Below are 27163 nucleotides of genomic sequence, written 5' to 3'. Positions count from 1 at the left end.
AAAAAAACCTCTTAAAGATTTTATTTCATTTGCTGATCATTGTATTTATTTGTCATTATTCACGACACAGCCTACAAAAAATGTCACGATGTGACGCTTATTGCCACGTGGATTCCCTATAGTTCCGTAATTGTGTTTTACATCTTTGTAGTATTATTGTTGTGCTTTCTGGTGCTGTACTCCAAGTGAGACTAAATATGACTTAGAAGTTCTTCAGCCGAGGTTCTCTCAACATCAGCTTGCCATAAGTTATCAAACTGTGCAGATTTACAATCTGAAACGCTGGCAACACACGAGCCGTCAGTTACAAACATAATAGTTACATTTTTAAGTTGCCCATGGAAGTGATCACGTCACGTAACTGACATCCAGTCAATTACACCGTAAAACATTTTTAGCGATAATTTAATATATTTTTTTCAACTATCATTGCAATGATATTGAGAAAAAAACGGTCGTTATTTTTTTTTCTGTCGAGGATTTCGCATCGCACGTCAATGTCATAGTGTCAACCGCACGGCAGGCACCCCTGGTCACACCACGGTGCATCACGTGGTTTTAAGTGCGAGTTTAAAATATCTGGTGACTTTGTTTCTATGTTTGGGCCCATTCGGTTCTGATGGATTCCCATGGCTTCAGTCTTTCCGCGAAGCTCGTGTGTGCACCCCCCCCCCCCCCCCCATCAAACCCGCATCGGCTGCACAAACCCCGTGGCGGCGGATAACTTGACGCGAGAGCAATAGAAAAATGGAGACAATCTTTTCCGGGTGTGTGCTGCGACTGGGGTCGCCACCCAGAACAGAGCGCGCTGAGGTGGCTATGTAATCTCTCACATTAACATAGCCACCTCAGTGCGCTCGCCGTGGAGGCTGCTCACCGATCTTACATTAACATGCAAATCTTTTACCTGGCAGCCCTTTAATTGGTGGAAACCCACCACCATCGCGGTCGCTGCCCATCACTAACATTAGCTGCCCCGCCAAAACCGTTATAAACAGTTTGCCTTTAGAAGATAACCCCCTTTTCCTGAAGACGATTGCTTGTGTTGCGATCAAAACGTCGTAGTTTTTTGTTATTTTCTTTGAATCTATCGACGTGACTTTACCGAAAGACCCAAAGAATATCATTAAGATCCTCACATTGCGCATTGCTCACTGTCACCACGGCCTCTAAGGCTTCACACTCGTTGTGGTGACGGCGCCTTGGCAATTGCGGCACCTAAACTCGTTGCCCTTCGAGGCCAGGGGACTTCTGAGACGCTGCAAATCTTCAAATCTCGAATAAAAACGTTTTCTGTTTAAAATGTCTTTGTCTTTAGTTACTTTCAAACATATTTCTCACTTATACTTTCCTTGGTTGATGTTAAACTATTTCCTCCTTTCCATGCATAGCGCCCTGAGACCATGACACCTTTGTATTTGGAGTTTGCATGTCTCTCCACATGATCGCGTGGATTTTTCTCCGCGTGCTCAGATTTCCCCCTCCACATTTAGAATCGATGTGCGTTAAGAGTATTTGGCTACTATAAATGTCCACGTGATAAGCCACATCCCTGGGCTACCATTTGTGGACGGGTTGTTTCTGAAAAAGAGTGCTGCATAGCTCAGTGGGCCTTGCCCGATAAAATAATCGTTTTGGTTCAGTTTAGCAGTGGTGCGCGCAGGCCATCGTTGCAGGGCTGCGCCTTTAACTATTTTCATAAATCCAGAGTGCCCCCCCTACCCCCCCCCCGTGCTCAACAAGCATGGGGCCCGTTCCCATGTCCATGTGGCCCTGAGGCAGTGGTGGAATCTCCCTCTTGCTACAGTCGTAGAGGGCCACTCTCCTCAAGGGACAACCACCGGGCAGATTTCCTCTAAGATAAGTACATATTCTGATTCTGACTTCACACGCAGAGATTATTGTCGTCGTCGTCGTGAAGGTAATCAGCAGTTAGCTCTTGACATCGTGGCTCACACACGCACACAGCAGTGGGGGCCCACACAAGCGAACGCAAGAGGCTGTGTTGCTGGTTCCATTCCTTACGTTAACGTTATTTCACTGGGTTTATTAACGTTATTTTGTTTTACATTTGGTATGGTGTGTACTGCAGTTTTTTGCTTGCGAATGATCAAACGCAGGTCACCTTTTTTGGAAAAAGAGACTTGACGTCTCAATGGGTTTGCACCTAGTTAATATAATGTATATCTATCTATCGAAGTACAACATCTATATGGCTTGTAATAGTGACACGGTAATGGTGGTCATGAATATCATCGTCGTTATCATCGATCACCGCCGCCGCCTCCCAACAAGATGGCCGTGAAGAAATATTCCCCGAGTCGGCAACGGGATTTTATATCGCCGACGGGCACGTCGCCGTGCCGACACCTCCATCGTGGCAGTCAGAAGCCCCCACCCCCCCCTGACGCCGGGTCGCGCGCGAGCACGTGCGCGCATCTGCAAGCGCCGGGCGTCGTTCTAAATCCACGGTCGGCTCCCGATAATTCGCGGCTCTCCGACGTCAAACGGAGCTGACGGACAACCCAGAACGCGCGCGCCGTCGGGGCGGCTCCAACCGCCGCCGCCGCCACCGCCGCCGCTTCGGAGACGAGCGAGCGAGAACGCGCTGAGGAGCCGTCGCCGGGAAGAATAGCTAATGAGAACATTTCGTTCCGTGAGCCGCTCTCTCGCTCACTCTCTCGCTCTCGTTCGCTCGCTGTGGGCTGGGTGTGAGTGAATCATGCCCGGTGCCGTCACGTCTCTCCGCTCGCTACTATACCGCTCTGCTTTCTGCGCTCATCCGCACGCTTCTTATTTTTTTTGCTCGAGCTTTACCGTAGCACACACCTTCCCCTCGTGTTGATTGGCTTTTGTTGAAATCCGTTTTGCCAGCGTCGTAAATCCTTTTCACAACTCTGCATTTTATAAGTGTGTAAATATAAAAAAACACGTTTGTTTGCGAGGTGCGCGCATGTTATTTGTGATGATATGCCGACGACTGTGTGTGCGAAGACAAAAGATGCCCCATATAGCATTCTGCTGTTGGCGAGCTCCTATGACATTCCGACACGGCACACGAGTGGGAAGGTGGCCAGCGCTACGCCCAGCCACCTTTGTCTTCCTCGTGGCAATGTTTACACATCGTACTTAAGTACTAATTTGAGGCTGAGTCGACCTAGGGGAGGCCCAGGACCGGTTCCAGATAACCGTCACTGGTGTTGGCCTTGAGCGGCACGTGAACTCCGGTTGCCCGGGTACTTCTCCCTCCATCGGAGGTCGTTCTTCTACCAGCAGTCGAATTACCAGTTCCCGCACTGCCCCTTAACATTTGTCTCCTGTGAGCCTGCACTCGAAGGCCTTTCGTCTCTCAACTACGGCTCACCAATTATCCTTGTCGTTACAATTTCGTGGCCGTTATTGTGACGATGCCCGTGAAACCCTGGATTATTTTGACCGTCAGATGCTATGTATATTTCCCAAAAAAAATCCAACTGGTTATACTTTTCTGGATTCATATAATAAAATAGCTTCGTGTAGTTAAATCAAATTGGCCGTTTGGTGGCTGGAGGGTAGCATGGAATTAGAAACCACGTGAGAACATGATTTTTCTCAAGCATTGTCATGGTTCAGCTGCTTACTCACATGCAAGAGTTTTAGAATATAATCAGGGGACGTTGTTCTGTAAAACTCGGGCAATTCAGGGCCCTGCGTGTCCTACGGAACCTTCAGCATGACCTTGAAAATGGAAAAAAGGCCAAAAATAGATGTTTTTTTGTACCTTGGGGGAGTTCGGAGGGGTGAATTTGTCCATGCCGGCAATATACCAGGTGTGAGAGAGATTGATCTTGAATTCTGCACCTCTTCAGCTTTACAAAACATGTACTGTACATTAAAAAAATCAGGTTAGGAAAAATCCATTACATTTTCTAGGCTCTTATTGAACCCATGGCACATATACTACCTAGATTAGTTTTTTTTCCCTCCAAGTCCCATATAACATTTCGGCGTGTCCGTGTTGTTATGATAAATGGTTTTTATTATTCTCTAAATATTGTTTTATTTATGTAGGCCTCAGTGTGTGAGACCTTCAACATGATGCATCAATTCTCCAACGAGTCAAATACATTGCCTCTTCATGCGTTACAGAAGGCTGAGGCCAGACGATATTTTGATATTCATCGGTGATTTCCAAAATCTTGTTGATTGTTTTCCTTGCGTGTCGATGGTAGAAAGAAACCGTTCCTGAACCGCGGCCTACACGGTTGGTTAGCCTCTACAGTTTTTAAATTACGGCTACTTCTCGTTTTACACGTGCTGGGGGGGGAAACGGCGCGTAACTCAAAAGTCGCGTAAATTAAACTTAATAATTTTGTTCGTAAAAAGTAAAGGACATGGTTGGGGTTAGGGAGAGCACGCTATCGACGCCTCATGCTTACGTCGACATATGTCACTGGTTACAGCAACATCATATTTACAATACGTGTATTAAAGATAGTATCGGCCTATTTAAAGAAGGAAAATAAAAAATTAGGCAAAACAATATATTTTTTTACATGTTAGTGAGATGCCTCACGGACATATTTGGTAGGCAAATGGGTGCACAAGTCAAAGTTCACACGGACAAGATATTAAACATGTGGCACGAGAAGGAGCAGCTGCCTGATGCCGCTGCCCGCACTCGCGGTTGTCAGCACTGCTGCTGCCTGAGGCATCGCTACTCAACCTTGCCGCCCGACTAACGGCGAGCTCGCAAGCGCGTTGCCTGCACCGTGGCCCACGCGCCGGAGGAGCGCGTTATTTGAAGAGTAGTGCACGCATAACAAATAAAAGCGTCAATTAATGCAACGCGCCATTTCAAAATCGCGCTCCGTAAAAATCGCTCGTAAAACGCGAGGCGACCGTGTACTCTTTTCCCCAATGAACTTTGCAAACATTCAATATCTGCAATGAGAGGATATTGATTGGGGCTTTTGACTATTTGAGTCAATACAACACCAGTTTTGAACACAAACATGATCGGGCATCGTTCCTTAATTGAGGAGGTACACTGCAGTTAATTTCTGTGTCGACACTTCGTTGGTTAGAGACTGCGTGAATGTTTGCTGATTTTATTATGGATATCAAACAAGGTAGACACAATCGTGATTTGAAGCTTTCGTGACTGCAGGAATTCATACTCTTCATACTCGTCAGTAAAGTCACGTAGGTGGAAATAAAATAAAATAGAACGATCACGACGTTTCGCCCGAGTTATCTTTACATCCAATGGAAACCAACTACAGGAAATGCTAGACCTTAATCAAGAAGGTTGCAAAGTGGGACAAAACCTGTAATACGCAGGAACAGACACAAAGAGACACTTGCGACAGACAAGAATACAGTGTCACTCTGCAGTGTCTAGCACGGTTGACTATGTACGGTGCGAAAGAAGTTCAGCATGCATACTTACATAGCACACAGAAACACAGAGCCGCGGTGACAGACAGACACCGAGAGTGACACGGAGACAGAGGACGACAAGCAGACACGGACGCCTAGAGTAACAAGACACGCACAAAGACACAGCGGGACAACAGACGGACGCAGAGAGGCTCGGATGCAGATAGACGGAGACACGGGTGCGGACGAGAGGACGGACACGGGGGGGTGTAAAAGCGGCTGGCGCAGCTGCGTCTTGCCCACCGCAGTGCCTCCGGCGGGGCCAGCGTGAGTTGTAACAGGTGGCGCGTGCTCAATCACGCGGCGGTAGACTTTTGTGCTGAACGTGCGTTGCCTTTTGCGTGTTCCGTGCCACGAAAAAAATGCCCAAGCCTCACACCCCCACCAACCTTCCCCCCCCTCCACCACCCTCCAAATTCCCTCCACGGGAGAGGAAGTTAACTCATGCACTCTTCAAGTGTCTCTGACCTTTCCGAAGAAGACGCTGGCAAGATGAAGCGGTTCAAATCCAGGCGGACACACGCGGGCCCCTTCGATGGGTGTTGGCGGAAAGGCAAGCGCTGCTAATAGAGGAGAAGGCAGCTGTCACACCAGGGTGGGGGTGGGGGGGGTCCTATGGTAAAAAAACAACTGGCCATTGGAATAATTGAGATAATCATTGACATCTGTAAGGCGCATTTCATCCAAGGATCCAAAGTGCGCCACGGTGCATGGAAAGCAGAAATTACGACAGAGCCAGCAGCATAAACGAGCAAAACTATGGGGGGGGGGAGGCGTTTTAAAGAGGCGAATTTTCAGGGCAGATTTAAATAGCTCCAATGATTTTGATTGATTTATTATTATCAGGGGCTGCACTGGCAAAAGTCCCGATCACCCCAGGCACGGAGCCTTGACCTCGGAATTCTAAGAAGAAGGAGATGAGAAGATGGCAAGGACCTCATTGGCGGTGTATAGAAGAGGATCAGTTCCTGTAAGCAACGTGGGGGATAACCCCATGATCGCCTTGTAGGTCAATAGCAGGACCTCATAATCAATTCGATATTTGATTGGTCGCCAATGCAAGGACAAGAGATGTGCCCACGAAATGGAGTTCGTGGAAATAATTCTAGCAGCATTCATGAATGAACTGAAGTCTGCCATGCACCTTCATCGGAATCCCAATCTGTGGTGCATTGCAATAGTCAAGTTTGGGGAACGCAAACGCGTGGGCCAGAGATGTAAGGCGGTTTGAGATGCTGGGGCATTTCAGCGCCGAATAAATGCAAATCTTTGTTCCTTGCGGCAAAGGCGTAGCCCTGCAGTTGCTCGCTCATGCCGTTGCTGGTGGAAGGGCCTTCACTCGAGGGAGCCCTAAATAACCCATACAGAGGGAATTTGGCCTACTCTTCCATGCCAGCCAGACGTCTTACATGCGCTTAATTCTCTCTGGGTGTACACTATGGGGACCTCATTTGCCAGTAAAAATATGATAATTGGTTCTTTACCCTTCTATCTGGCAACAAAACTGACACCTTTTTACAAGGAGTCATGTTTGCATAGACCGCAATACCTGCAGTCATAAATACAAACAAAAGACATAACTCTGATAATGTGCACTGTCCTTGAAGTTGATTGGTCCACACCCGAGACAGCTTTCCTTAGAGCCTAGTCTCACATGGGTTGGACCAGAAGACGCCAAAAGGCGCACAACTCAAAGACAATGCACCATCAGAGTATGAGAGCTCGGGGCAAACATCTACACTATGGGGACCTCATTTGCCAGTAAAAATATGATAATTGGTTCTTTACCCTTCTATCTGGCAACAAAACTGACACCTTTTTACAAGGAGTCATGTTTGCATAGACCGCAATACCTGCAGTCATAAATACAAACAAAAGACATAACTCTGATAATGTGCACTGTCCTTGAAGTTGATTGGTCCACACCCGAGACAGCTTTCCTTAGAGCCTAGTCTCACATGGGTTGGACCAGAAGACGCCAAAAGGCGCACAACTCAAAGACAATGCACCATCAGAGTATGAGAGCTCGGGGCAAACATCTACACTATGGGGACCTCATTTGCCAGTAAAAATATGATAATTGGTTCTTTACCCTTCTATCTGGCAACAAAACTGACACCTTTTTACAAGGAGTCATGTTTGCATAGACCGCAATACCTGCAGTCATAAATACAAACAAAAGACATAACTCTGATAATGTGCACTGTCCTTGAAGTTGATTGGTCCACACCCGAGACAGCTTTCCTTAGAGCCTAGTCTCACATGGGTTGGACCAGAAGACGCCAAAAGGCGCACAACTCAAAGACAATGCACCATCAGAGTATGAGAGCTCGGGGCAAACATCTACACTATGGGGACCTCATTTGCCAGTAAAAATATGATAATTGGTTCTTTACCCTTCTATCTGGCAACAAAACTGACACCTTTTTACAAGGAGTCATGTTTGCATAGACCGCAATACCTGCAGTCATAAATACAAACAAAAGACATAACTCTGATAATGTGCACTGTCCTTGAAGTTGATTGGTCCACACCCGAGACAGCTTTCCTTAGAGCCTAGTCTCACATGGGTTGGACCAGAAGACGCCAAAAGGCGCACAACTCAAAGACAATGCACCATCAGAGTATGAGAGCTCGGGGCAAACATCTACACTATGGGGACCTCATTTGCCAGTAAAAATATGATAATTGGTTCTTTACCCTTCTATCTGGCAACAAAACTGACACCTTTTTACAAGGAGTCATGTTTGCATAGACCGCAATACCTGCAGTCATAAATACAAACAAAAGACATAACTCTGATAATGTGCACTGTCCTTGAAGTTGATTGGTCCACACCCGAGACAGCTTTCCTTAGAGCCTAGTCTCACATGGGTTGGACCAGAAGACGCCAAAAGGCGCACAACTCAAAGACAATGCACCATCAGAGTATGAGAGCTCGGGGCAAACATCTACACTATGGGGACCTCATTTGCCAGTAAAAATATGATAATTGGTTCTTTACCCTTCTATCTGGCAACAAAACTGACACCTTTTTACAAGGAGTCATGTTTGCATAGACCGCAATACCTGCAGTCATAAATACAAACAAAAGACATAACTCTGATAATGTGCACTGTCCTTGAAGTTGATTGGTCCACACCCGAGACAGCTTTCCTTAGAGCCTAGTCTCACATGGGTTGGACCAGAAGACGCCAAAAGGCGCACAACTCAAAGACAATGCACCATCAGAGTATGAGAGCTCGGGGCAAACATCTACACTATGGGGACCTCATTTGCCAGTAAAAATATGATAATTGGTTCTTTACCCTTCTATCTGGCAACAAAACTGACACCTTTTTTTTCACATGGGTTGGACCAGAAGACGCCTTTTGGCGTCTTCTGGTCCAACCCATGTGAGACTAGGCTCTAAGGAAAGCTGTCTCGGGTGTGGACCAATCAACTTCAAGGACAGTGCACATTATCAGAGTTATGTCTTTTGTTTGTATTTATGACTGCAGGTATTGCGGTCTATGCAAACATGACTCCTTGTAAAAAGGTGTCAGTTTTGTTGCCAGATAGAAGGGTAAAGAACCAATTATCATATTTTTACTGGCAAATGAGGTCCCCATAGTGTAGATGTTTGCCCCGAGCTCTCATACTCTGATGGTGCATTGTCTTTGAGTTGTGCGCCTTTTGGCGTCTTCTGGTCCAACCCATGTGAGACTAGGCTCTAAGGAAAGCTGTCTCGGGTGTGGACCAATCAACTTCAAGGACAGTGCACATTATCAGAGTTATGTCTTTTGTTTGTATTTATGACTGCAGGTATTGCGGTCTATGCAAACATGACTCCTTGTAAAAAGGTGTCAGTTTTGGTGCCAGATAGAAGGGTAAAGAACCAATTATCATATTTTTACTGGCAAATGAGGTCCCCATAGTGTAGATGTTTGCCCCGAGCTCTCATACTCTGATGGTGCATTGTCTTTGAGTTGTGCGCCTTTTGGCGTCTTCTGGTCCAACCCATGTGAGACTAGGCTCTAAGGAAAGCTGTCTCGGGTGTGGACCAATCAACTTCAAGGACAGTGCACATTATCAGAGTTATGTCTTTTGTTTGTATTTATGACTGCAGGTATTGCGGTCTATGCAAACATGACTCCTTGTAAAAAGGTGTCAGTTTTGTTGCCAGATAGAAGGGTAAAGAACCAATTATCATATTTTTACTGGCAAATGAGGTCCCCATAGTGTAGATGTTTGCCCCGAGCTCTCATACTCTGATGGTGCATTGTCTTTGAGTTGTGCGCCTTTTGGCGTCTTCTGGTCCAACCCATGTGAGACTAGGCTCTAAGGAAAGCTGTCTCGGGTGTGGACCAATCAACTTCAAGGACAGTGCACATTATCAGAGTTATGTCTTTTGTTTGTATTTATGACTGCAGGTATTGCGGTCTATGCAAACATGACTCCTTGTAAAAAGGTGTCAGTTTTGTTGCCAGATAGAAGGGTAAAGAACCAATTATCATATTTTTACTGGCAAATGAGGTCCCCATAGTGTAGATGTTTGCCCCGAGCTCTCATACTCTGATGGTGCATTGTCTTTGAGTTGTGCGCCTTTTGGCGTCTTCTGGTCCAACCCATGTGAGACTAGGCTCTAAGGAAAGCTGTCTCGGGTGTGGACCAATCAACTTCAAGGACAGTGCACATTATCAGAGTTATGTCTTTTGTTTGTATTTATGACTGCAGGTATTGCGGTCTATGCAAACATGACTCCTTGTAAAAAGGTGTCAGTTTTGTTGCCAGATAGAAGGGTAAAGAACCAATTATCATATTTTTACTGGCAAATGAGGTCCCCATAGTGTAGATGTTTGCCCCGAGCTCTCATACTCTGATGGTGCATTGTCTTTGAGTTGTGCGCCTTTTGGCGTCTTCTGGTCCAACCCATGTGAGACTAGGCTCTAAGGAAAGCTGTCTCGGGTGTGGACCAATCAACTTCAAGGACAGTGCACATTATCAGAGTTATGTCTTTTGTTTGTATTTATGACTGCAGGTATTGCGGTCTATGCAAACATGACTCCTTGTAAAAAGGTGTCAGTTTTGTTGCCAGATAGAAGGGTAAAGAACCAATTATCATATTTTTACTGGCAAATGAGGTCCCCATAGTGTAGATGTTTGCCCCGAGCTCTCATACTCTGATGGTGCATTGTCTTTGAGTTGTGCGCCTTTTGGCGTCTTCTGGTCCAACCCATGTGAGACTAGGCTCTAAGGAAAGCTGTCTCGGGTGTGGACCAATCAACTTCAAGGACAGTGCACATTATCAGAGTTATGTCTTTTGTTTGTATTTATGACTGCAGGTATTGCGGTCTATGCAAACATGACTCCTTGTAAAAAGGTGTCAGTTTTGTTGCCAGATAGAAGGGTAAAGAACCAATTATCTCTCTGGGTGCTTTGGTTCCTTCCGACAGTTAAAGCACCTCTTCGACGAGAATCTTGCCAATGCATCCTGACGTGGGGACCCTTCATCAAGCATCCTCGCGGCGGCTTTTGGCCGGCCATCGAACAAAAGTGGTCACCGCATCACACGGTGACCACCTTTGTTCGTCTCTGCGGCCGTCTAGAAAGCACTTCCGGTATTAGGAAGCTACTGGAGCTATACACTTTTAAATCATACAGATTGAAAACTTATTTATTTTAGATTTGCCTTTTTCTATAGTTTGTTGTCCTTCCCCCCCCCCACACCTCCGATTAGCACAATTGACTACGTATGGTGCGAAAGAAGTTCAACAACATATGTACATACAGAGAGTCTTGAGACTTGGTGACGCTTTTTTTTTGGATGAATAAATAATGAATACAGTTGATCATCGAATTATCCAGCGCGCGATTATCCGGCGGTCCCGAGTAGATCCGGAAAAACCACTCCGAATGCTGTTACCAGTCTGGTTATCGGCACTGTGTGTACGTGACAAAAAAGGTAGCTACACTTGATTTCAGTGTAACATTTTATATACAGTACATTATACACTACTTACAAATTGAACACTGAAAATACCGAACGTATATACATCACCCCATGCAGAGTCTTCAAGATCGGAGTGGTAAGTACAGTAAAGTATATACAGTAAAAAAGTAGGATGTTTATTTTTGCTTATTTGTATGCTTATTTATGCCAATTTCATATCGTAAACAAAAAAAACATATACACCACACCTAAAAACATAACGTCCCCTCCGTACCGAAGCTACCGGATAATCGATGACCGACTGTAACGCGACCTGCGCCATGCACTGAATCACGACGATGCGGTGGTGTTACAGTCTCACCAGGACGGGCCTAGGAGGAGCGGACGGGCGGGATGGCCAGCGTGAAGCTCGGCCACGGCTTGCAGCGAAACACCGTCTCGGACGACGACTCTGGCTGCGTTCTGGAGGAATACTCCTGGGTGCCGCCCGGCCTGAAGCCTCAACAGGTACGACGCGGAGAAGCATAACTCGTTCACCACCCTGATCGGCGATGGACCGTTGCGTCAATCGTGTGTGACCTCCTGCGATGGCGTTTGCTAGACAACAAATTATCTTGCTGCCATCCGTGTAAATCACGGCCGTGACCATGGCGGCATGGTGCCTGCACTTGTGTCTGCTGGTGACCCAAATTGACGAAATAGGATTGCCAACGACAAATAAATAAATCGCTCGGTTGTCATTCTTGCACACGTGCCATCACTAGTATGCATGTAAGTAAAAATAATACGCACGGAACAGGTGGTGACAGTTGGGAATCGTTGATATGTCTGTCTTCTGGGTTTAACGAAACATGCGCGGCACTGTAAAGGTCTGCATGGTGGACCCGTTCATTTGTCACCGACGGTCAAATGCACAAATCTATGCGTGGCCATTGCATGGACTCCATTTGAATGGATCGCCTGAAGCTTCATAGCATGCCTTGTTTTTTTTCTCCAGCGTTGAGCTCGACCGATCATGTCCCGGTTTGGAATGAACGATGTCACTTTCGCCACCGACGGCGGTGTTCAGTTGTGTTTTTACGGCGACACGAAAACAACGTTCACAGTTTTGGGGGGGGAGGGACTGACGTTCTCCCACACATGGCATGGCATCTCAGGAGTTGGAGAGAGGACGTTGAATCAAATCGAGATACAAATTGTCGTCACGCCATCACACCTCGGCAGCGCTGCATCAAACGCACCTCTGATTAGCACGGTTGGCTCCGTATGGTGCGAAATAAGTTCAGCGTAACTACGTGCACACAATCGCCGATGGTCACTAATGCCGGTGGTTCCTGGCCGTCCTTTTTGCTGTCTCTGCCACAGGTGCACCAGTACTTCTGCTGCCTGCCAGAGGAGAAGGTTCCATACATCAACAGTGTTGGGGAGAAATACCGCATCCGCCAGCTTCTCTACCAGCTCCCTCCACACGACAATGAGGTCAGACAACACCGTGTTCACAGATATGCCACCCGTGCAATTAAATCATCTTCATCATCATTATCATCATCCATCATCAATGAGCTTGAATGCCACCCCAAGCCATCACCGCCATCTCTCACGGTTCTGGTATTTCCGCGGAGTGGGTTCCCATATAGCAATGACACTTTCAAATTGCAGTTTTTTTTATATACGGAGCTCATCTTTAATGCGAGTTACCATCGTGTCCTCCCTACAGATGCGTGAACCATTTCAAGCTCAGTTTCGAAGCATTCATAACTTAAGGAAAAGTGTGGAGTAAAAAAAAGATTCCATCCACCAAAAAAAAAGATACCAGAAGCACCAGCTGCATTAGACGGGTGAATGCAGACCGCAAAATTGACATCGACAAAAAGAAGCAACTGGCAGTGGCAGGCATCTAGAGATGTATTTCGATACTATATGAATCCAACTTGTGTGTGTACGTATGTCATTTCATGGGGGATTAGGAGAGGCTTTTGGCCTCTAATTAGTGGGTTTGCCACCCCTATCCAACACCTCCGTAAATATAATTCCCTTCTATCTGGGAGTGAGAGACACTCATTCGATCTAAAGAATGACCGTTATCATCATCATTTATTAATTGATCTCGCACCTCACACGAGTAATAAAAAACACGTTCCCGAATTAAGAGGAATAATTGAACGGAGTGCAGCTCATGGGCAGCAGCACGTGAACTTAGAATAATAAAACATCCCAAAGACACCCACTGAGTCTTTGGCTGCAATAAAACTTCAATATGATGATAAGCCACATTCATTCAGCCATCATTTTGTGATTGGCAGGCCGCTTCTGAAAAAGAGCAATGCAGCTCGGTGTTGGGCCTTACCTGGTAAAAAAACAAAACTGACACGCAGAAGAACTCGTGTAGAGATCGTCAAAGGCCCCCCAAACCCCCCACCCCACGCCAACACCTCGTCAGCACTTGTTGCCTTCTTCCAGGGCTGCACCTCTACATTTTTACAGCACATGAGTGATGAATTACGTGGCCCAAGATGGATGTCGTAGCGGTGGGTGAGGGAGGAGGCTGGTGGTTGTTCCCAGAGAATCCGTCCCAACTGATGATGGGGGTCAAGTGCTTGCCGGATGTCTCAGACGGATGTAACCTGGAACGCCATAATCCCTCTGCAGGACTGTGACCTCCCTCTTGCATTTCAAAAACCCCAAAATGCTTCCAACAGTCCGCCAGGTGCCAGACTGTGAACAGTTCTCCGACAATTTATTCCGAATCGTTTTCGGGAAACAATCAAGAAATGCATCCCTAGTGCCTGACTCTACTCTCCTCTATTGCCTCTCCTTCTGACTCCCCACTGGCTAATCCTTGGCACAGCTGAGCCTGGCGCAATTGCACAACATTGCGAGAATAGTCTCCAACCTGAAAGAGGCTTCTTTCATCTGGTTATAACAAAACTCGCCATCCTCGGCATGCATCACCCTCGACAAGTCGCTGCTGTCACGATCCCTGTACAAAATGCACACCAAGCACTGCCCCACAGACCTTCAGGCCACGCTTCCACTGCCATGTCAAGGATGCCGAGCCACCCGATTATTCACAACCATGCAAAGCCATGCCCTTGCCCCCCCCCCCCCCCCACCAGTTGCCAGAGCGTGCTCCCTGGACACTCTGCTATCCGAATATGGAACTGCTTCCCTGAGCACACCTGTCGGCGAAATTACCGATTCTGGTCTTGAGCACTTCAAATGCCGAGCGCACAGACATTTCCTAACTTCACGCCTTGTAGGGACTGAGTCTTTGAGCTGCAGTGAACCCAATGATTATGCCGATTAGATGTACTGTCTGATGTGGCTATTGCTCACAATTGCACCCAGTACAAAAAAACTAATTCTCAGACCCTCTTGCGCACCACACTCATCCCTCACTGCCCACCCGTCCTGGCCCCGTACATTGCCAGCTTTGTCGAAGCCTCCGTCTCATCCGGTACTGTGCCCTTAGCCTTTGACGCTGTTGCTGCTGTCATTGCCATCGTGAAAACCCACACTGTATCGATGCTTGCATAACGCGCACGAGACGCACAACGATTTGCCCCTGCAGTGGCTCGACGATGAGCCGTCGTGATGCAGAGCCCCGATTGGGATTTGGTTATACATTATTTTCGTCTCGATTTTTACCGTCTCGTTTGCACTCTCGATTTTTTTCTCTCCTTTCTTGTTTTAGCTGCTTCTATAAGTCTCAATGTGACCGTCGTGGTTTTATGCACAGAGCTCTCCGATGAGTTTCTCTGGTTGTACCGCCACGTGTCATCTGCGATGATGTCTGACAGGTCGGTCCTCGAGCTGTGGGAGCTTCTTAGACCCGTGGAGTGAAACGTCGGACATTGTCCCGAACAACACGCGGCGCGACCTCAAAACACGTTGGAGAGCTGTGCACAGCACAACGATTGTGAACACTTACACGTGAACTGTAAATGACCAGTTAATAGGAACACACGATTCGATGTGTGTGTCAAGAGAGGTCGGAGCCGATCAGTCGAGGACTGACAGACAAACTTGTCAGCAACGGGCAGCAACGATTCATCACCAAGGGAGGATGCGAGCTGCCTCCTGATTGGCTGTGTCAAGAGAGGTCTGAGCCAATCAGCCGAGGACCGACAGACACACTTGTCAGCAACGGGCGGCAACAATGTATCACCAAGGGAGGATGCGGGCTGCTCGGTTAACTTCCTGGAGATGCTCCCAGCGAGTGGATTGAAACATCAGACATTGTGCCAGATGCCAAACAAAGTACACGCAATAGAGAGATGTTTTCAGTTCTTCTGCATCAGCTATTCACATCATAAGAGCTTCCCCATGACAACCCTGCTTGCTCTAAACCAATACTGTGTGTTTTATTTCATTCGCCAGTGCTCTGGCAAAAACGCAGATTTGTAATTCTTGAAAAATGTATCCCTGTGGAGTTGCCACAATGTTTTCAATCCCTGATCTAATGCAGGGGTGTGATAAGACATTTTCACATCTCGACAGTAATACCTCAGACTCCCCGCTGCCTTCCTAGATTTGTCTCCTGTCAAATAATTATTGAAACTCCAACCCAGTCTTTCTCCTTTAAACTTATTATTTTTATTATTTTATTGTTCTTCCACGATATCCATCCTGATAATTGTTCAAGTTCTCTTCCATGAATCGCTCAGATTGTTATGACCGGAGCGCATTTCTATTAAACTAAAATATTTGTTTTTAAACTTTATTTAACTCCATTTTATTTTACCAGCTAAGGCCCACTGAGTGATGTAGTTCTTTTTCAGAAGTGACCGGGCCATCACAAAGGATAGCTCAATCAAGTGGATTACCGTTCTAGTAGCCAACTACTCTAAGCGCACGTTGATTCTCAATGTGGAGGGGAAAAAACCAACGGACCCGGATGAAAATCCACGCAACCACGGGGAGAACATGCAAACTCCAAATATACAGTTGTCAGCATCGGGATCGAACCCATGGCGTCTTGTATACCAGGCGAGGCAGTTAACGTCTTGCCACCGTGGCACCTATTTTTGTTTTCTGCAGCTGTGTATTCTCTGCTCCTAAAATCTGATCCGTATTTATTTTAAAGTCATGTTACGATTAATTACTGGACCAGTCTTAGCATCTGGAGAGGTCCGAGTCATTTTGTATTCCGTGCGACCAGACAATTGCCCTATTTGTGTTACCATTCCCTTGTCCTATTCTACGCCTATTCAGCACGATCCCCCCTAAAGTAATTCTCTGTGTTTTACATGCTCATTGAGATCCTTTACACAGAGGATAATACCGCGCTTTGGGTATCTATCGCGGATGCAACGATACACGGAATAATTACACCAATTCCTAAGGCTCACGATGGGCCAGGGCAAAGGCGCAGCCCTGCAATTGCTTGCTGGCGGCCACTGTTGGCAGGAGGATTCTCGCACACTTGAGAGAGAGAGAGCTCTTGAGAACTCTCCTCTCGAAGCTGTTGTTGCCTCCACCTCCGCTCCGGCCAGGACGTCTCGGACCGGCTGGGAAGTACTCACCGTTTGCCCCACCTGCACGGGACCCCGCCGGTCGTAGGCGCCACTGTGGCGTAACCGCTTGATGCCGCCCGCGTGGTTCAAGTACGCTGCGCAGAGGCCGTGGGAGATTATTTTGTTTCAACTGCCGCGTCCGGGAGGTCAAAACCGCTGACCTCCGGTAGGCGATTCCGGCGTGCGACACCGTTACACCGCGGCAGCTTTCCCACGTGACGCGTGCATCGGATGACGTGTGTAATAAATGGTGTGTGCGACGTGCAAGTGATGTTGCTAATTGTATGCAAAACGCATGCAAATCGGGTGCAAATTATATGCCAATGTAACTACGTCTCGGGTAATGGCACAAGCGAAGCCGTTGCGCGTGGGACGTGAAAACAAAAGACACCGGATTGTTCAACGGAGATCGCGAATGCAAAAAACTAAAAGTGGTCCACCTTCAAATGGAGCCTTGGCTCTCAATCGCAACCACTCACCCAGTCTCCCCCCAGACATTTGACAGGCACACAGTAGATGAATGATTTGGCCATCGCACAGCTGCATTTGATGAGTAAATGAACGAGATAATCCAGCGGATGTTTGGCTTTAAAACACGTGTCTTATTTATGCAATGTCAAAGTCGTGGCAGGGTAATTTGCACTGATTGAACGTGATTGCTAATGCTGATGTTGATTATTGTGACGATTATATTCTATTTAGATTGGTTTAACACGTAGGCTTTTTTTAGACTATTTACAAAACCTATTCACTATATTTCACTAGACACTATTATTCACTATATTGAGATTAGGCAATTTCGGGGTCATTAAGTGTTTTGTATTTGTGAGTATATGTCTATGTGTGCGTGTGAATACATGTGTAGAGTGGTGGAGCAGCGGTTAGTGCACTGCGCCACAAACCCGGCGATCTGAGTTCGATTCCTGCTCACGGCCAACACCAGTGACGATTATATCTGAACCAGTCCTGGGCCTTCCCTAGTTCGACGCAGCCTCAAATGAGTACCCAGTGCGGTGTGTAGTAAACATCGCTACTCGGGAGACAAAGGCGGCCGGCCGTGGTGTTGGCCACCCACCCCCTCGTGTGCCATTCCGACCTCCATAGGTGCTGTTACTCACTAACAGCACTTGCTCCAACAGACGCTTTCGGCTCACGATGGGCCATCTTTGTATTTAAATGCATTGCTGTGAGGAGTGGTGGTGCAGCGACGAGCGCACTGCTCTCCTAATCCAGCGACCTGAGCTGCGGTTCCTGACCCCAGTTCGCGTCAGTCGCGAGTGATTTCCGAACGGGTCCTGGTGCGCTTCTCTCACCAGCTCGCAATGACCAGCATGGTGAAGTATGGTCAAACACCTTCCATAACCAACATGGCATAGAAAGGAGGCATTAGCACGGTAGTGTATTGAAAAAAAGACTGTGAATTATTATTATACGTAGCCAAGCTTTGTATACACGCACACCTCTATATATAGTACGCAGCAGTAGGCCTTGTCTAAAATAGACGAGAGAGCAACTGTTTGGTGCAGGGTGCATCCCTGAGAATGCGGCACTCGTGAACAGATGCCGCACTGAATCACTCGCCGCTCGTTGGATGACGAGGAGCCCAGTGCCCTCCACCAAACGCGGAGAGCTCGGAGAAAGACGGGGCAGCTCCGCTGTGGCCGAGAGACTTGCCGAGTTATGGGGTTACCGAGTTATCGAGTAATTGAGTTACTGCGTCTGACCAAAGAATCGCTCGACGCTGTCGCAAAGCTGCGCGCACTCATATTGATTTCTTTCGTTTTCACATTTATTCAGCCGGGGAACTAACGTCAAAAGTGAATTCCCCACCCACCCGCATGGCGATGGAACCGCTTTGCTTGGCGATAAAAAAAAACTAAAAAGATTCCGGCCTCTTTGTGTGTTAATGCGACGACGAAGAGACAACTCGGAGGCACGGGGAGCCACAGGCGAGAGCCGGGAAGAGGCAGTAGGGGGACATTGAGGCCGGTGCCCACAATTGCCCAAGCTCTGCAGTCCCCTTGTATATCGATACGTTTTTTTTAGCCAACGAATCGGCGTTTTGCATGTGGGTAGGAAGACGGACAGTCCACATTTTTTCTGTACCTCCTCCTGGCGAGCCAGCGTACGAGCACCTCGACACCGACGGAAAGGGAGTTTCACATAAATGGATCGCCCTTTATTGCACCGAAGGCACAGCAAACCACTGAGCTATGGCACATAAGCAGAGGTGTCATGCAAGTCAAAGACGGTCACCACATCAGGCGCGCTGTCAGGTGCGCTCCTGTGGCTGTCTGGAGCGCTCTTCCTTCTGATATTAGGAAGCCACTGGGAGTTATGCACTTTTAAATTTAAATTAATTTCTTTAGAACTGCTTTTTTTGTATAGTTTATTATCCATCCCCCACACCTCCGATGATCACGGTTGGCTACGTATGGTGCAAAATAAGTTCAACGTACAATTCAGCGCATGCGTTCAATTGGATGCTGCTGCGGTGTCCCGTTGAGCGCACTGGACTGGACATCCAAAATTTGCCGGTTCCATCTGCTAGCATAGCAGTGGAAAGAATGGAGCGAGTTTCTTAAATACCTCCGTCGCCTAAGCCCACTCAGGAGTGTACATGGGGTCACCACAGGCAGGCCGCGTGCGTTGGAGCACGCCAACCTCTTGCGATGAGGAGGAGTAGGCCAAATATCATCCCGAGAGCGGGGCTGTCGGGAGCAAGAAGAGTTGTTCGGAGCTTCCTCGGGTGAACCTTCTTCCACCAGCGGTGTGTAGTGAGCAAGCGAATGCATTGCTGCACCTTTGCCCGTGTGCGGTCGTTGAACGAGCAGAGACCGTTGTGAGCGAGGGTTTGCTGCCGTCGCAGGTGCGGTACTGCAGCTCGCTGGATGAGGAGGAGAGGAAGGAGCTGCAGCTGTTCAGCATGCAGCGCAAGCGCGAGGCGCTGGGACGGGGCACCGTGCGCATCGTTCCACACTCGCTCAGCGGTGCCACCTGCCAGCAGGTGAGAGCGCCGCTCACCCCCGCCCTGCTACCAGTAAGCAGAGCCACTCGCCCTTACCGGCACCACTGACCCTCGCCCTGCTGCCAGTAGGCAAAGCCACTCGCTCTCACAGGCACCACTCACCCTCGCCCTGCTGCCAGTAGGCAAAACCACTCGCTCTCACCGGCACCACAACACTGCCAGCTGGTAACACCAACCACTCGCAGCGACAGCCCGGGTCAGGCAGTGGTGGTTATTGGCCAGTGACAGAAATTATACGTGCCCCCATTCACCACCACTGCCACCACCACCATCACTGCCACCACCGCCGCCACAACCACCGCCACCACCACCGCCGCTGCCACCACGAACGCCACCACAACCGCCACCACCACCGCCAGTCGCCCCTGCCCCACCGGCGCCACGCACCACGGAAGCGTTACCTGCCGGTTGCCTGCGGCACGCGTGCGCAGGCTCACCCGCCCGCCTGCGCGTGTGTGTGTCGTCCGCGTGTGTGCGGGGTCGATGGCAGTGTGGTGGAGCGGTGTGCGCGGGGGAGATGGCGGCGTGCGCGTCGCGCGTGGGGCCCCACGCCTGCTGGCACCCGGCGTGCTTCGTATGCGCCACCTGTGCCGAGCTGCTCGTCGACCTCGTCTACTTCTTCCATGAGGGCCGCGTCTACTGCGGCCGCCACCATGCCGAGAAGATGAAGCCCCGCTGCGCCGCCTGTGACGAGGTGAGCCGGGGCTGGGGGCGTGGGGGGTGGTGTCGTCTGCGGATTTCGGCACTGGGGAAGAGGGGGTGGACATGTCGCTCGTCCTCGGGTCTCACACTGGTTGCACCCAACAAAGTGCTTGCCGCAAATGAACCGCGATGCCTTGCCGATCTCGTCGAGGAGGATAGACCCATCATGGCGCGAACTCCGGTCATCCTCGCAGCGGCTTTTGGCTAACCGTCGAACAAAGATGGTCACCGCGTCGCGCGCTTTAAAGTGCGCTTCTGCGGAAGCCCCTGGAGCCATGCACTTTTGAATCTAGGTTGAAAACTCATTTCTTTAGAACCTCTTTTTTGCGTTTCGTTTGCTGTCCTTCCCGCACACCTCTGATTGGCTCCGTTGGCTACACACAGTGCGAAATAAGTTCAACACACACGGTGCGAAATAAGTTCAACACACACGGTGCGAAATAAGTTCTACACACACACGTATACACACTGCCCCCTACCGTTGCGCCGCACGCCACCAACAGCGTTGTCCTCCCGTCGGTATTTCAAGACTTTCTTTTCCCCTTCAATTAATTCCCCCCCCCCCCTTCCCCCGTGGCTCCGAAAGTCCTTTCGTGAGTTCGATTCGCGCCCGGCCACATGCTCTCATAACGGACGAGCGTCGCGGTCGCGGCTGCTCTTTGTGCAGATAATATTTGCGGACGAGTGCACGGAGGCGGAGGGCGGCCACTGGCACACGCAGCACTTCCGCTGCTGCGAGTGCGACGTGGCCCTGGGCGGCCGTCGCTACGTCATGAAGGAGGGGAGGCCCTTCTGCTGCAGCTGCTTCCAGATGCTGCACACCGACCACTGCGCCAAGTGCGGACAGCTGATCGGTGCGTTCAACACGGTCGTTCGCTGCTCCTGAGGACGGACGGACGTGCTTGTGCAGAAGCAAGTGATTAGCACGGTTTGGCTAAGTACGGTGTGAAAGAAGTTCAACGTACATACATACGTACAAGAGGTCCAGCAGAAGTGAGTCGGTCTGGCGGAGTTGGGCGTTCTTCCCGCAGCCTTCCGAGGCGTCGCACCGACGGCAGTCTGCTCGTAGAGAGATCTCCAACCGACCCTGAACACTCCTCTCCCCGTCCCTTACGTACTCTGACGGCCACTTCCAGAACCTTCCGTCAGCTGTTGCAACTCTAGCAAAGCCCCCGCCTAAATCACCGAAGTCCCCTTTGAATTCCCTAGCCAACACCAAACTGAAACCTTTTACATTGTGACCACAGAAAAAAGGGGAAAACCTATTCTCATATCTTGGTATTGGCAAAGGAGGTCCCATGATGTAGTTGCTCACCCCGAGCTCTCATTACTCTGATAGTGGTTTGTCTTTGTGCTGTACGCCTTTTCGCGTCCTCTGGTCTAACACCGTTTGAGACTAGGCTCGAAAGAAAGCTGTCTCTGGTGTGGACCAATCAGTTTCAAAGACAATGCATATATTATCAGTGTGTTTTTTGTTTGCATTCTGACCACAAGTATTGTGGTTAATGCAGACATGATTCCTTGTAAAAGGTTTCAGTTTGGTGTTTTAACATATTAACACCTGTTTTGTTGCCAGATAAAAGGGGAAAACCTATTCTGATCCCATCTGTGAAGGACAAGATTCCTGACATGCAATATCTGTGGCAGCAGTTACATTGGGGAAACTAAGCGACATGTCTCAGACCGTGTTCATGAGCTTAAGGCAGATTTGAAATACGGCAGGACCAATACTTCGGCCGTGGCTGATCATTATTTTAATGCGGCTGGCTCACGCAAAATTGATTTCTCTAAGACGATGGTACTTGCAAGCCTACTGGTTATCAACAAAGATCTGTTCATGAAGCTATCCATATATGCATGCGTAGACACAATTTCAACCGTGAAGATGGGTACAAACTCAGCAATCACTGGAAGGACGTTATCAACCATTTCAAGTCATAACTGGCTGTAATGTTTCCATTTTAGACCTGGCAGCCCTTTAATTGGTGGAAACCCACCACCAGCGCCATCGTTGCCCACTACAACCACCACTCACTTTAACATCAGCTGCCCCGCCCATGCTGCTGACACTTGGGCTACGCCCATTTTACACCTTTATAAACAGTTTGCCTTTAGAGGCTAACCCCCTTTTCTTCATGACGATCGAAACGTCGTGGTTTTTGGTTAATTTGTATTATTTTATTTTTAGTCACTTTAATATTTTTTTTTCTGTCTACATGACTTTACCGAAAGAGCCAAAGCATATTAATTCCTGCAGTCACGAAAGTTTTAAATAAAAATATATTATTGGAAATAATTGGAACAATTTGCCACTTTTTTTTTTATTAAAAATGGAAAACCAGGAATACATTCCCCACACCCCCGATTAGCACGAAAGAAGTTCAAGATACTTACCTACATCTTAATGATATGTAACGATTCATCCCTTCCTCCCCTCGGTGATTCGATGTATCGGCACTATTCGGGCTGTTTGTTTGATGTAAACAATCTATGATATTTTGGGTATGTTTTTTACCGTCGTGTTTGCTTTGTTTCACTCGTACAGTTTTTTTGTAATGGTCTCATGAGTATAGCTCCTTTCTCTCTTGTCTCATTCATCATGTCAGAAATAAATCAAATTTAAACATCCAATGCATGTGGAACGTTTATCCAGGTCTAATGGCATGTGGATACATTTTAAGGAATTATGCATTTTTAGCGATTTTTTTTATTTCATTTATTTTTGGCTAAACTAAATCCCAATCAAACAAATGGCGCTTACAGATGACAAACAAAAAGTCGGGACAACGAAGGAAAACCGTCATGTAATTTGCGTTTCTCCATTTGTGTCTCTCTCCTCCGCCCGCGCGTCTGGCTCGCATGAGAAGGAATTGACCAAGGCCAGATGACATATAGGGGGCAGCACTGGCACGCGTCCGAGACCTGCTTCAGCTGCGACTGCTGTCTCAAGCCCCTACTGGGCTTCCCATTCCTGCCACACGGCGGCAGCATTTACTGCTCCAAGGAGTGCAGCCAGGCGGCCGCGGGCGACGCCGGCAGGGACCCCGACGCGTCCGACTCGTCCGACTCTGCTTTCCAGAGTGCACGATCGCGGGAGTCCCACCGCGGCTCGGCCAAGTGGACCAGCTCGGACGAGTACCAGCTGAGGCGCGCCCCCCGCAGCACGTACTCCCTGCTGACGCGCGGCTACAGGTCGCCTGACGGCTCGTACGACGTCGATCCCCTGTCGCGGCAGATGGACGCGCTCAGTCTGACGGGCCGGCCGCTCGGCGTCTGCGTGGACAACGTGTGGCGGAGCGACGATGACCTCCTGCCCTTCAAAAGCGAGGGCCTGGAGCGGGAGGTGGCCGCCGCCGCCGCCGACGACCTGAACAAGAACGTCGTGTTCGGAGCGCTCAGCGGCTCCTCCTACATGCGCCCGGTGCTCGACAGGAAGCGGCAGAGGCAGTCGGACGGGGGAGAGCGCGGCTCGGTGGATTCGGCCCACGGCAGGGCTTTTAATTTCTGCAAGGGTTCCGAGGGTCGTCTCTCGTCGGCGGTGGCGGCGGCGGCGGAGAGGAGCGACGATGGGCGCCAACGCGAGCGACGGGGGGTTGACCGGGGCCACGCGTCGGACAGGCGCTCGAACCGCAGCCCTTCCTTCGATAAGCGGGATTCCTTCCGCCGGCTCTTGGAGAGGCAGTGCCGCCAAGGGGACGCCGTCGGCTCAGCCGGCTTCGCGGGATCATTTGACGCGCCCCTCCGGCACCCGCGCGACTCCATGGAGTCGCTGCCGCTCTCTACCGTGACCGGTAAGGGGAGTGCCCTCGCCGTTATCTTGTCTGGAGCTGGATTCACAGTTCTCAGAAATATCTGCGACGGTGGAATGCGGGGAAGATGGTAAATTTGCCGATTGCTCATTTTACTGCAGCAGCAAAGGTAACCCCAGTTATGTAAAGCCTCTTGATGTCAATGCCCTTGATGTAAAAAAAGAAATTGACTTTACTATGCAAGTACAAATTTTGTGTTTTTTATTTTTACGTGTTGTTTTTTTATTTAGGGCCCCTTTATAACATATTCTACAGGCCCCCGCACTAGCTGAATCCGGCACTGCTCCTCGCACCTCCCAGTGGTTCTCTGCCGAGGGCGAGCGAACACCATGCGGCGGGTGACAGCGGGCGCGTTACAAATTCAAATCGCGAACTAACCATTCAACGTTGCACCAACGTCGACGGTCAAGGCCGGCAGGCGACGTTCACTGTCCTAACAGCCGCGTGTGTTTGTTGAGCTGCGGGTGACCACTTTGTTGTCTTTGGTGCCGTGTTAAGGTGCACCCGCAGGGCAGGACGGCCGTCGGCACGAGAGGCTCTCCAAGTTTTCCATGCCGGATCTGAGCAAGGACTCGGGAATGAACGGCTCGGAGAGGGCGAGCAACGTGGGCACGCTCAGCTCGTCCACGCGCTGCCGCAGCTCCGACTCGCTGCACAGCACCGCCTGCACGCCGCCGCCCTACGGCCTGTTCGACTTGCAGGCTCCGGCGCCGGTGCCGCTACAGCTGCAGCTCGCGCGGCCGCGGCGGGCGCTGGGCGCGCGCTGCCGCAGCTCCGAGTCGCTCCGCGGCGCCCGCCCCGCGCAGCGCCACGACCCCCCCGCGCCAGGAGCGCCGGCGCGCCGCCCGCAGGCGGAAGGCGCGGGTGCTCCCCGCTACGCGCCAGGCGACGGAGCCGTCCTCGGCGTCGACCCCTTCAACGCGCCCATGAGCGAGCAGATGAGGAGGCGCGACGTGGGTGCCTTCGAGGGCTGGAACGGAAAACGCCACCACCACCACCGTCGGCACCGCCACCACCGCCACCGCGACGACGACGCCGGCGGCGACGACAGCCAGCAGCAGCACCGCTCGCGGCGGTCCCGCATGTCGCGCTCGGAGAACGCTCTCAACCTTGGTGGGGAACCGCGGGGGGGCGTGCGCGCGACTGGCCGCGATGCGCTGCTCGCCGCGCTGCGGCGCAGCGGCGGAGGCGGCAGCCGCAAGGCCGGCGGCGCGCAGCAGCTGGCCCTGCAGCTGCAGGAGCACTCGGAGCTGCTGCTGCTGCAGCAGCGCACCCGCCCGCCCGCGTACGGCGCGTGCGGGAGGACGTTCTCGGAGTTCGCGCTGCAAGACCCCCAGGCCGCCCAGCGCTTCCAGAGCTTCAAGTACAACAGCGACTACGGCCACGACGACGGCAGGGTGCCGGACGGCGACTGGTGCTCCACCTGCTCCTCGTCGTCGTCGGAGAGCGACGAGGAGGGGTACTTCATGGGGCAGCCGATCCCGCAGTCCGCGAGTCCTTCTCACCAGTACCCACTGGGAACCCCGCAGTTCCTGCACAGGCCCTACTTGCCCAACACGCCCAACCACCGCAGGCTTCAGCGCAGGAAGAAAGGGAAGAATTGCATCATTTCGTGATGTTTCGAGCTTTACCGGACCGCGACAGGTTCCACGCGTTTTCAACTTCAGGCGCACGTTACGGATTTAGCCGATGGTGCACTGCATTCAACACACATGTAATATTTCACCATGGCTATAGTCAATTTGTGAAACTGCAGTATTCACTTGTTTTCCCCTCGACTAAAGGGTTCCTTTTTGTTTTGTTATTCATGCATTTGAACTGCATAGCGGGCTTTTTATTGACATTGTAAGAATGCGTTTTATCGCCCTCCTGCATGCCGTTTTTGAATCAAGATATTTAAGAGGTCAAAGGTTTTACTGGCTCATGAAAACACGTGAGGTCATTGGGCTATTATAAGTAAAAGCTTTGCTATGGTGTCTGAGGGAGGACCCCATTCTTCAATTCCCTTTCCATGTTTTGAATTTAATTGCCGTTTAATTATTGCTCCCAATGAAACAACAGCCCCTATATTTGTAAGCATATACAACATTTTGCGTAAAGTATTAACTCGATTAATCCATGTGAATGTCAACCGTGCATCACAATGAGCTTAATGCAAAATTCTTGCTGTTGAAATTATATATTTCTTCATATTATGACGATCATTATTATTATTTTAAACAAATATATACACTTTTCTATCCTATTGCATTATGGGGCTGAAACCGATGAAACATATAGTGCCACATATTTATTTAATATCGTGGAATGCTTTAACTGTAACATCGTCACAGTATTTTAAGTCGTGATATACCAGTCGTGTAACCTCCTTCGAAGGATAGTGCGGTATATATACACACACGCAGTAATTACCACTATTTGTATACAGTATTTCAATTCTTGGTGTGCATACAGTAATTTGTGCGTGACATTCAACGTAACCAGGTGATGGTCTTCTTCCAAGCGTTTGTGTTTCGATGGTATTGCAGATAGACTGCAGATTTATTTTTAAATATAAGGATTTAAACGACCTTTCACTTTAAATATATAATAAAACAACAACAACAAAAACCCTGGTGTATTTCATTATAATAAATAATATATTGCTTCCAACGGTACAATTGCATTGTCTATTTTCCGAAGGCCAGCTGAGGATCCGCTCATCACGCGCGCGTGTGTCGCTGTTATCCTGCAAGCTTTCCCAAGCCGCTAACGA

At 49.4% G+C, this 27163-nt stretch overlaps 1 protein-coding gene across 4 annotated transcripts in view; it reads left to right on the top strand.

Annotated features, from left to right (window-relative positions):
- LOC144945649 (prickle-like protein 2) overlaps positions 1–27055 on the top strand; it is a 40917-nt gene extending 13862 nt beyond the window's left edge. For 2 of the 4 annotated variants that reach the window (XM_078874200.1, XM_078874203.1), the window contains exons 2-8: positions 11718–11860; positions 12719–12832; positions 19739–19876; positions 20388–20591; positions 21267–21453; positions 23467–24390; positions 24907–27055. In XM_078874200.1, coding sequence (XP_078730326.1) covers positions 11747–11860; positions 12719–12832; positions 19739–19876; positions 20388–20591; positions 21267–21453; positions 23467–24390; positions 24907–26024 — 2799 coding nt within the window. In that variant the 5' untranslated portion in view covers positions 11718–11746 and the 3' untranslated portion in view covers positions 26025–27055. Of the gene's footprint in view, positions 1–1909; positions 1922–11708; positions 11861–12718; positions 12833–19738; positions 19877–20387; positions 20592–21266; positions 21454–23466; positions 24391–24906 lie in introns of those variants that run through there. The other 2 variants (XM_078874202.1, XM_078874201.1) reach the window with 2 other exon arrangements.
- The last annotated feature ends 108 nt before the right edge of the window (positions 27056–27163 follow it).

This window comes from Lampetra fluviatilis, chromosome 38, assembly GCF_964198595.1.
Source record: "Lampetra fluviatilis chromosome 38, kcLamFluv1.1, whole genome shotgun sequence".
NCBI classification, from domain to species: domain Eukaryota; kingdom Metazoa; phylum Chordata; class Hyperoartia; order Petromyzontiformes; family Petromyzontidae; genus Lampetra; species Lampetra fluviatilis.
This window is presented reverse-complemented; position numbering and strand designations above follow the sequence as displayed.